The 10,968-nt window shown below is 42.6% G+C and overlaps 1 protein-coding gene across 1 annotated transcript; it reads left to right on the plus strand.

The window, feature by feature from the left end:
• The first annotated feature begins 3,566 nt into the window (after positions 1-3,566).
• On the plus strand, positions 3,567-8,142 carry Mrpl44 (mitochondrial ribosomal protein L44). Its single transcript, XM_051190549.1, has 4 exons — positions 3,567-3,748; positions 4,993-5,461; positions 6,238-6,416; positions 7,842-8,142. Exons 1-4 carry the CDS (start codon positions 3,570-3,572, stop codon positions 8,011-8,013), a joined length of 999 nt encoding a protein of 332 aa, XP_051046506.1. The 5' UTR covers positions 3,567-3,569; the 3' UTR covers positions 8,014-8,142.
• The last annotated feature ends 2,826 nt before the right edge of the window (positions 8,143-10,968 follow it).

A 10,968-nucleotide genomic window follows, 5' to 3' on the forward strand; every position in this document is an offset into this window, starting at 1 on the left:
AGGTCCCTGATAGAAAAACATCAAGGGTTGGTGTTCACCTGTGGTTAAAGTGAACTCTCATTAGCTCACCTCTCGTCTTCCTTAATATGACTCCACCCACTGTTCACCCAATGCTGACCAACTGGAATACAGAATTTTGACACTTATAAAGCTTTGAGAAAATTAGGAGTAATATTAGATTAAAGAAAAATGGGGTTCTTAAGAGAAAAAAAAAACCAACAAATTTTTTTCCTTCCCTTCAAGTTTTTGGGCCTGGATCCTGGATCCAAGTAGTTGTCTTCTTACTATGTTCATTGAAACATAATGTTAAAAGCAAGTTTCCTATATTGAGATTTGTAATATCCCTCCAAAGCCCACATGGTAAAAGTATGGTCCCAGCCCATTGTACTACTGAGAGACAGTGGAACCTTTATTAGTTGAGGGCTAATGAGAAGTTGTCAGATATTGGGGAATGGACCCTTGAAGGAGATTCTAGATCCCTAGCCCTTTCTTCTTCAATTAATTTTCCTTACATCTTAGGCACAAGATGAACAGGCTTTGTGCCATTATACACCATGCCATGATGTAGTACTGTCTTACCATGGGTTCAGAAGCAATGGGTGTGCCTGACCATGGACTGATATCTCAAACAATATGAATCCAAATGTATTAGTTAGGTTTCTCTAGAGGAAAAGAACGCATGGAATGAATCTCTATGTAAATAGAAAGAAGGGGTCTTATTGGAATGGTCCAGTTAATCCAACAATGGCTGCCTACAAACAGGAGGTCCAAGAATCCAATAGTTGAGGCTGATGGCTCAGCTTGTCTTTAGTATATGTTGGAATTCCCAAGAAGTAGGCTCTAATGCCAGCAAAGCAATGGTCTTGCCAGCAAGAATGATAACAATCAGGCAAAGAGAGCAAGCTTCCTTCCCCTAGGTCTTTTATACAGGCTGCCAGCAGAAGGCATGGCCCAGATTAAAGGTGGCTTTTCCCACCTCAAAGATCTGGATCACAAGTGGATCTCCTCACTTCAAATAATTTAATTAAGAAAAAAAATCCCTTGCAGATGTGCCCAGCCATTTGGTTTTTAGTTAATTTAAGCTGTAGTCAAGTTAACAACTAAGAATAACCACTACACCAAATAAACATTTCCTTGTTTTTGAAGTCGTTATACCAACAGTTAGAATATCAGGAAGCTAAATACAGACTTTAATTCCTGAGCTCCATATGGGGCATTAGTAGGATACACTTCTTGAGACCTTGAGGATTTTTTTAAATTTTGAAAATTATGTTCTAGTTGTTGTTGCTGAGAGTCTTTGTACATAAAGTCATATCACTTCAACTTTATGAAGCTCCAGGTTACTGGTAATCCCACAAATGTGAGGAGAAAGAGTACTGACCCAAATCATCATGGTCAAACTAATTAAAGCATGGCTTAAAAAAAAATTGTGAATATGGGCTGTCTCTCCCTAAAGATGGGGTTCAAGAGATCAGCATTGAACATGAATAAGTTAAGGTCTTTTGTAATTCAGGAATAAGGGGTCTCCAAATGGGGGGGTTTGGCAAGCAAATAAAGTTACGACAGAAGCAGAACATAAACATAACAACCTCCTAAAACAGACATGGTTGCAAGTGGTCATGACAAGGTGGTCATAATAACCATTTGAAATAAAGGTGTGGTTGCTGTTTCCTGGAACAGGTGGTACAGAACCATTTGTAGTTAAGGTTATAGAAAGGGAATAGCGAGACACAGAGATGTAATCATAAACAGGAAGGGCCTTGTTTATCTTTACTATAAAATGGCTTTCAAGCTCAAAATGGAGGCAGGCTGGTTCATCAGTTACACCAATCAGTTTTAGGATATTTCTCTCAATAATAAGTGAAAAGTTGCAGAAATATATGAATGAAATATTGCAGAAATGACAATTCCCTGTGATTTGGTGAATCCACTTATCTGACAATCTGTGAATTTCCAATACTATTTTGATCTGTTTTAGAGAATTTGCTTCAACTGGATGTCCATTGGAAGGCCTTTATAGGTTTAAATAAGCCTTCCAGATTCTCCATCTTGAAGAGTTAAGAACCTCAAACTGGGCTGTACAATCCTAGCGCTGAAGTCTTTCTAACTACGTTATAGCATGTCTTGATCTATATTTTGAGGGAGATGAAATGGATGTCTGGGCAGAAAGAGAGGTATGAGTATTGTTTGTAGTAATTGTGGTAATTACATTAACCAGAGAGATCGAGAGAGAGAGAGAGAGAGAGAGAGAGAGAGAGAGAGAGAGAGAGAGAGAGAGAGTTCCTGTTGTGGAAATAAACTGAGAAGTAATTTAGTAAGCAGGCACCATTAGACACAGGAGCCTAGTCTGAGTGACTGTAAGGACACTGCTGCCTATACACAGAACCCTAGAAAGGTTTCTCTAAAGGTCAAGATGTTCAGTGTGAAACTAAAAGCAGAGACACTTCCCTTAGTGACTTCCATTTACATGGGGGGGGGGCTAGGAAAGCTGCAGACGGTGAAGACTTTTTAAAACTAGTAATTTCGTTCCCCATGGTTAAAAAAAGAAAAAGATAGTTGTTTTTAAAATACAAACTTGGCTGATCTGGCTGTCTCCTGTGACCAGATCAGTACCTGGCCCAATTGTCATTAGAGAGGTATCATTCAGCAACTGATGGAGGCAGATGCAGAGACCCACAGCCAATCATTAGGCGGAGTGCAGGAATCCTGAGGAGGAAGAGGACAAGGGAGTGTAGGAGCCAGAGGGGTCCAGGGCACCACAGGAAAGCTCACACAATCACTTATCTGGGCTCATAGAGGTCAACAGAGAATGACCCGACAACCAGGGAGCCTGCTGGAGACTGACCTAGGCACTCTGCATGTGTGACAGTTTTGTAGCTTGGTCCTCTTATGTGTGGGGAATTGGGCTTTTACTGGCTTTTGGGACCCCACTCATACTCGGTCGCCTTGCCCAGCCTTAATACATGTAGAGGTGCTCAGTCTTATGGCAACTTGATAATGCCATGTTTTATTGATACTCATAGGAGTCTTGCCTTTTCCCGAGTGAAGGCAGAAGAAGAAGGAATTGGGGGATTGGGGTAAGAGGAGCTGGGAGGGAGAATGGGGGCGGGAGGGTGCGGCAGGATGTAAAATGGATAAAAAAAATTAAATACAAACTTTATAATTTTGGTTAAGTTAACCACATTTCTGAACGTAAGGCCTTTGAGAGTGAGACTTTTTGGAGAAGGGTCAGGTGAAACCTCGAACTTCGGAAAACATTTGCTCAGTAGTAGCAGGATTGATGTTCTACAACCTAAGGCTGATTGAAAGTGAAACAAGTGTTTTGCTTCACTGAGAAACAAACACAAGAGAGACTGACAGGGTCAAGCAACTTTTCTCTGCACCAACACTCACATCGGGCAGGAAGGAGTACTTGCGCACGCGCAGAATACGCAACCCGCCGCCGACCCGCCCTTGTGGGTGGCCCCTAATTCTGAGTCCTCCCTTTGTCGCTCCGTTCCCGGGGAACTGTGTTCCGGCTACACTGGTCCGGCTGCCCTCCTTCCGCCCTTCATTGCCGTGATCCTGCCATGGCTGCTTCTGTGGTGCGGCTGCTGCAGCGGGGCCCTCGCTGCTTCTTGGCTCCAGCCGCCCCGACGCTGGTTCCCCCGGTCCGGGGAGTGAAGAAGGGGTTCCGTGCAGCCTTCCGCTTCCAGAAGGAGCTGGAGCGATGGCGGCTGCTGCGCTCCCCGCCGCCGCCCGTGCGACGGTAGGTAGACCCAAGGACACCGGGCTGCAGCTGCAGGCAGGTGGGGGGTGGCAGGGAGACACGGCCGCACGCGACCAGAGGAAAAGGGCGACACTGTCCGGGCTGTCCCCTGCAGAATCTCAGTAACCCCAAATAGAGAAATGCGTCCTGCTAGAGAGTAACCGCTTGCGCCTGGCCAGTGTTGTGATTGCTCAGTCTGAGATTCTTGACACCTTTAAGGGTGATAGCATCATTCTACACACAGCACTGCAAACCAGGGCAGAAAAACTTCACTTCTGTTGTAGGACTGAATACGTGTCCACTGTCCGGAGTGAGAGGGGAAACGTTTATGCTTTGGATCTAGTTAATCTCGCTGTGTGGCAAAAAAAAAAAAAAAAAAAAAAAAAAAAAAAAACACACACAGAAACAATCATACGTTCTTATGAAGTGCATCATGCTTGTATATGATCCTGCGTCTTGTGTCTTCTGTTTACCGTGTCTTCGTGGACAAAAATACACGTAGATCTACTTCGTTCTCAGAGCATCACTGGCATCTGACCTCTGTTAGAGTGTTAGTACACCCAAAGAAGCGGGGACTGCTCTAGTGTTTGGGGAACTTATTCCTGGTGTGAAATTTTCATTACCACTTTAATCTTGCTCTCCAGGAGAATATTAATCATGTTTACACTAATTCTAATTCTTGGAATTGTGTATGTATTTAAGGTGTACACGCACACACACTCCCATGTGTCTGCTAGGCAAGCACTCTACCACTAAACTACAACAACCTCAAGCCTCATGCATGGTTATGAAATTTTAACAAGCTTGTAATACTGATACTAGCTTAAGTGGTCATTTCTGAAATTTAAGTAGATAGGATATAAACTAAATATAAATCTACTTTTAGTTTCTGGCCTGAATCTATATAGTTATAATTTGTTTATACTTAGGTGTAAAGCATAATTTCACTGCTAGAGCAGAAAGAAGAAATTGAAAAGCTAGAACAATAGTCTAATCTAACGTGAACAATCCCTTTAATGTGGCAGTTAAGCCAAAGGGAAAAATTAGTCCTAACCATATGTGTAGAATGTTACAAAGAACTGCCAGCGTACATCTGCATTGCTTAGTTTGTATTTAAACTGTTAGAGCTTGACATTAAGAGAAGCAAACTTCGTTTTGTCCCTTCTTTATATAATAGAGCTAGAGCATAATTGTACAAGGTGTCATGGTACCCTTACCATCTCTTGCTGTGTCTACATCCTTAGTTCAGAGAAGCCAAACTGGGATTACCACGCGGAAATACAAGCCTTTGGGGCCCGGTTGCAAGAAACCTTTTCCTTGGACCTCCTCAAAACTGCGTTCATCAATAGCTGCTACATTAAAAGCGAAGAGGCGAAACGTCAGAAACTTGGGATCGAGAAAGAAGCTGTTCTTCTGAATCTTAAGGACAATCAAGAACTATCCGAACAAGGGCTGTCCTTTTCCCATAAGTGCCTCACACAATTTCTTGAAGATGAGTTCCCAGACTTGCCCACTGAAGGCATTGAAAGTCTGGTTAGCTTTCTTACTGGTGAGGCAGTTGTCTGTCATGTGGCTAGTAACTTGGCTGTGGAGCAGTTGACCCTGAGTGCGGAGTTCCCTGTCCCCCTGCCTGTACTGCGTCGGACTTTCTTTGCAGTGATTGGAGCCCTGCTACAGAGCAGTGGACCCGAAAGGGCTGCGCTTTTCATCAGGGTGGGTATGGCTGATTGCCCTTGCTCACGTACACTTGATGAGTTCAGAAGGAAAACTTGCTTTCTCTCATTCCTTTGCTATATCTTTATATAGAGCTGACTGTTTCTCCCCAGAAAACTGACAAAGACCTAAACTGGTTTTTTTTGGTAATTTTGTTGTTATTTTTTTTTTTTCCTTTTGCAGAGAGAGAGTAGAAAGCATATATTAAATGCTGGATTGTAAGTTCTGAAGGGTTTAAGTCACTTTCAGCTTTTAGTTTTGGTTTTTGTTTGTTTTGTTTTAAGGGGAAAGATTTGTTTTAGCTCAGGGTCTAAAAAGGAATGCAGTGGCTGTGGGGGTGTGTTCTTAGGAGATAGGTAGACACAGGCTTGTCTTCTTTGAATTTTGATGTCATATTGCTTGACATAGTTTTCTTAGGATTTGAAATTGAAATCTTTTAAAAATTTAACTGTGATTATTTTAAAATTAAAACTACAAACAAACAACAACCTATGGTATAACTCTTGATGTATGAGTGTTTGCTTGCCTTGTATGTGTATGTGTATGTGTATGTGTATGTATGTGCCCATAGAGGGTAACCCATACTGGAGTTCCAAAGCCTAAATCTGAAAATGTTCTATAATCTCAACTTTTGTAAGCAGCACTGTGATGCAGAAAGTTTCAGATTTTGGAGCATTTCAGATTTTCAGGCTAGATCAGTTTTTATGATAATGGATTTGAATCTTGTAGTATTCTTTGTTCTCGTTTAAAGATATAAATGATCATTTTATGCACAGGACTTTTTAATTACGCAAATGACGGGGAAGGAGCTCTTTGAGATGTGGACTGTCGTAAATCCCATGGGACTACTCATAGAGGAACTGAAGAAGAGGAACATTTCGGCTCCCGAGTCTAGACTCACCAGGCAGTCAGGAAGCACAACTGCTTTGCCGTTGTATTTTGTTGGCTTATACTGGTTAGTAAAAAAAAAAAAAAAAAAAAAATTTCACTTCGTAATTTTGATTTGAAGCCTTAAAGATAGACTGCCAGTTTTTAAATGTTACTTCAAACAGCATTAAAATTGTATCTCTGAGCTGGGCACAGTGGTGTGAGCCTTTAGTCCTAGCCTAGCGTTCAGGAGGAAGAGGCAAGCAAATCTCTGAGTTCAAGGCCACACTGGTCTATATCCAGGACAGCCAGAGCTACACAGTGAGACCCTAGTGGGTTGTGGGTGGGGTTATTTCTGATATTTGGTTTTTTTTTTTTTTCTTTCTCCTATCAGAAGAAGACTGTGTTTTGGTAATAGTAACTTAAAGATTTTGTGTCTGAGTATTGGCCTGTGTGTGTGTCTGTACCACATTCATGTGGAGGCTAGAAGAAGGTTTCAGTCTTGCTGGAGTTACAGATGATTGCTAGCTGCTGTGTTGGTGCTGCGAACTACACCTGGATTCGCTGCGAGAGCAGCCAGAGCTCTGAAACACTGAGCCTTTCCTCCAGCTCCTGCCAAGTCACTTTTGGCCAGCTGTTTGTAGAATTTCATGGTGTATAAGCTAACTTCATATTTTCTATATGAAAAATAAGTTTGATTTCTATCTGTTGGACTTTACCTTAATCTGTTCTTGGCAGCAGCTTCAATTAGCTCAGGTTAGAACAAAGGAGCTTTGCTGTCTATCAAAGTTTCAACCCATTTGGAGCCTTTTAGTTTTGTTAGAAAAAGACCTCTCTGAAATTGATTTCAGATTTTAAGATTAAAGTAGGGTAGATGTGTATAGCTCAGTGGTAGAATGTTTGCCTAGGAGAGAGAGAGACAGAGACAGACAGAGAAAGAGAGCTAGCATGAGAGAGAGTTCAACTAGAGTACTAGATATGAACATTTAGTGTCTAAGATAACCAGATTAAAATTTCTGCAAACATTTCCCCAATATTTGAAGATTATTCTAATCTAAGAAACTTGCCATGTAGACCCCAGCTGGTTCAGACTCAGAGATCTGCCTGTCGTTGCCTCTCAAATGCTGGTACCAAAGGTGTGCACCACCATACCCAGCTCTAACCTTTGAATACCTGATCCTCTTGCTACTTTGTGCTTTGACTTGGGAAATACTGGCCCTCATGGATTATTATATTTATTTACTTTATTATGTATATAGTGTTCTGCCCCAATGTCTTTCTGCAGGCCAGAAAAGGGCACCATATCTCATTACAGATAGTTGTGAACCACCATTTGGTTGCTGGGAATTGAACTCAGGACCTCTAGAAGAGCAGCCAGAGCTCTTAACTGCTGAGCCATCTCTCCAGCCCTTGGTTATTATATTCTCATGGAATGGAATGGAATGCAAGGTGTTAACTCCTTCATGTGCTCTGTCCTCCTTTCGATCAGGATAACTGTCTGTTTTCTTTCTAGTGATAAAAAGCTGGTTGCAGAAGGACCTGGGGAAACGGTACTAGTTGCAGAGGAGGAAGCTGCTCGAGTGGCACTTAGAAAGCTCTACGGATTCACAGAGAACAGACGGCCCTGGAACTACTCCAAGCCCAAAGAGAGCTCAAAAGCAGAGAAAACCAGCATTGCCAGTTAGGCAGCAAGCAGGGTGACACCATCATGTCTAGAGCAAAGCAGTGAGACTGTGCCAGAGGGACAAAATGCAGGGAGGAACCTGTCTCATTATTTTTACTGTACTCCTAAAATTAAACAAGTGTTTATCAGATGACGGGTATTTGTTTCATTTTATGTTTCTCATATATGTTGGTTTATTACTATGTGTATAATTTGTGCAAAGCTCCAGCTTTGAAGTAAAGTCAAATATGTGAAGTTTGTTGTAATATGAATAAAAAGTTATTGTTTTAGATCCATTTCCTTTTTGTATTGATGCAAGAAAGAGGCTGCAGAAGCAGCAGTGGCTATGAATGTCACAAGTTTGAGAACAAAGCTACCGGACAGAGTCCCACTGTAGAGGCAAAAGGACAGGGACAGATCTGACTGAAGGAAGAGGAAGAGTCCATTGTCATAGGTATCGAGCTGAGCTCAAGCCTGGGACTGTTGCGAGTTCTCTGTTGGTCCTTGCTGCCTACACTTGATTGTCACATGCCAGGTCAGTGGGGGCCATTGCAGCACTAAGTGTCCACCTCATCTTAGGGTCCAGGACCCAGGTGAGTCCTTTTGGGCTTGATGTTGATTTTGGCCAGTGAACCCCAGAAGAGATCAGGGTTTTTGTTCACTCAGTGCCCTCCTTGGTTAGGCATCATGGACTGCCTGCCTCTACCACGGCTGTAAATCCTGCTGGTTGGCCTTTTTCCTAGGTCTTCAGGCTGTTGCTGGACTGGTGTCTCCAGGTTCTTGATGCTTTGTTCAATAATGAAGTAAAAGGTCACACTGATGACAGAGTTGCTAGGAAGGTTTATGTAAAGCAATAGAAAAGCTCAGAATGTCATGCAGGGAGCAGCAGGCCACGTGGATGAAGATTCTTAGTAGCCATGATTATTGTTTGGGGCTTTCCCTTATGGGAAAGAGGAGCTGAGTTCCTAAGGCGTGTATTGTATGGATAGGGTTGTGTGTGCATAGTACACGTAGGAAAAGGGGCTAGACTTCCAAGTGCTTTATGAGGAGAGTTAGTTGTTCGTAGCCCTCCCAAGCAGAACCCCAGGTTGGCTTTCTTGTCTCATGTGTTCAGTAAGTTCTTGAGTCTGTTGTCCCTAATACAATTTTAATATGCCAATGTGCCCCTATTGTCTTAATCCATGCCCAATAAATTATATAATTGTGGATTCCCTGTTTGGGGGAATAAGCAATTCGTCATTCTGTGTGCATGGTGGTTCCAGACACATGCTGCCATTCATTTGTTTGCACAGGTGCACAGTCATCCTCTATCCTCAAAACAGTCAAAAGCAGATTGTAGTCTCTCAGGACCTGGAGAGATGGAGCTGCAGTTAAGCACACTTAGTATCCTTCCCAGCACCTATGTGCTGGCTCACAACCTTCAGTAACTTGAATTTCAGGTGTCTGATGCCCTCTGCTGGCCTCCATGAGCACTGCACCTATGTTGTACACATACATGCATGCTTATACACCAAGTCAATCTTTTAAAGTAAGGGTGTCTCTCAGGACCAGGCGCAGTCTTTGAAACATTTACCCAATATGGGGTAATTTACAGCAGAGCACAGCCTGGTCTCGGCAGGACCACTGCCTCATCACCAGCTTCCAGGCCAACCTCTTGTATCTCCAGCAATACAAATTTTATGTGTGAAAAACAGTTAAAGAGAGGGATGATGGGAGATGTGATTCTGTAAATATGTTTCTCATACTGGTTAATGAATAAAGCACTGTTGGCCAATAGGAAAGCTAGATAGGTGGGACTAGGAGATGAGGAGGAAAGAGGAAGTAGTAAGGAGGAGTCACGATGGAGAGTCTGGAGAGAGCAGGACACCAGCCGGCTCTCCGGTAAGATGAGACCATGTGGAAATACATAGATTAATAGAAATGGGTTAATAATTAAGACAGAGCTAGCCGATAAGAAATTAGTACCTGGCCAACAGCATTATATCAAATACAGAGTCTCAGTGTGTCAATTGGGGCTGGCGCGGCGGTGGGACAAGACCAGCGGCAGGCGGAAAAACCAACTCCTTACAGAGAGAAATACTTGTGAGCTTTCCAGTGCCACAGGGTGGAAAGGCAAAGTGGCCAGTGCTTTGCTGGACCCCACTTAGAGAAACCCATTTTCACCTAATGTAGCACAGCTGTTCCAATAGCTCTAACAGGGCTTCTTTCTTTTTAATCTCCCCCATCATTTGACTTTGCTGTTGTTTGGTTGAAAAATAGAATCCGAGACATATCTCTGGCATTGTCTCTGCACAAATCTAAATGGCCTGAGGTTACTATCTAGTAGGAAACTCCAAAAGGACAAAGGTACCATGTCTCCCCTTTAAGAGTTCATTCAAAAGGGTCTACTGATCGTGTGAACTGGAAAACACACTTCACAAAAACCATCCCAGACCCTTGAAAATACAGCACCTGGCAACTTAGGCACGTAGGTCATCATAGTGGTCTTGTTAGCCAATCATCTGAGAGTATTTTCCTCTAAGTAGCCCCTTAGGTCATAGCACATGCTCACCCTCGACAGTGGATCTTGTTATTCTATAATAATCCCTGACTGGCCCACAGACTGGGAAAAGATTTTCACCAATCCTATATCCGACAAAGGGCTGATCTCCAAAATATACAAAGAACTCAAGAAACTAGTCAACAAAACACCAAATAACCCTATTAAAAAATGGGGCACAGAACTGAAGAAAGAATTCTCAATAGAGGAAATCAAAAAGGCTGGAAGACACTTTAAAAAGTGCTCCACATCCTTAGCTATCAGGGAAATGCAAATCAAAACAACTTTGAGATACCATCTTACTCCTGCCAGAATGGCTAAAATTAGAAACACCAATGATGACTCATATTGGAGAGGATGTGGAGAAATGGGAACACTCATCCACTGCTGGTGGGAGTGCAAACTCGTACAGCCATTTTGGAGATCAGTATGGCGGTT

The sequence above is a fragment of the Phodopus roborovskii genome, unplaced genomic scaffold, assembly GCF_943737965.1.
Source record: "Phodopus roborovskii unplaced genomic scaffold, PHOROB, whole genome shotgun sequence".
In the NCBI taxonomy this organism is placed as follows: Eukaryota; Metazoa; Chordata; class Mammalia; order Rodentia; family Cricetidae; genus Phodopus; species Phodopus roborovskii.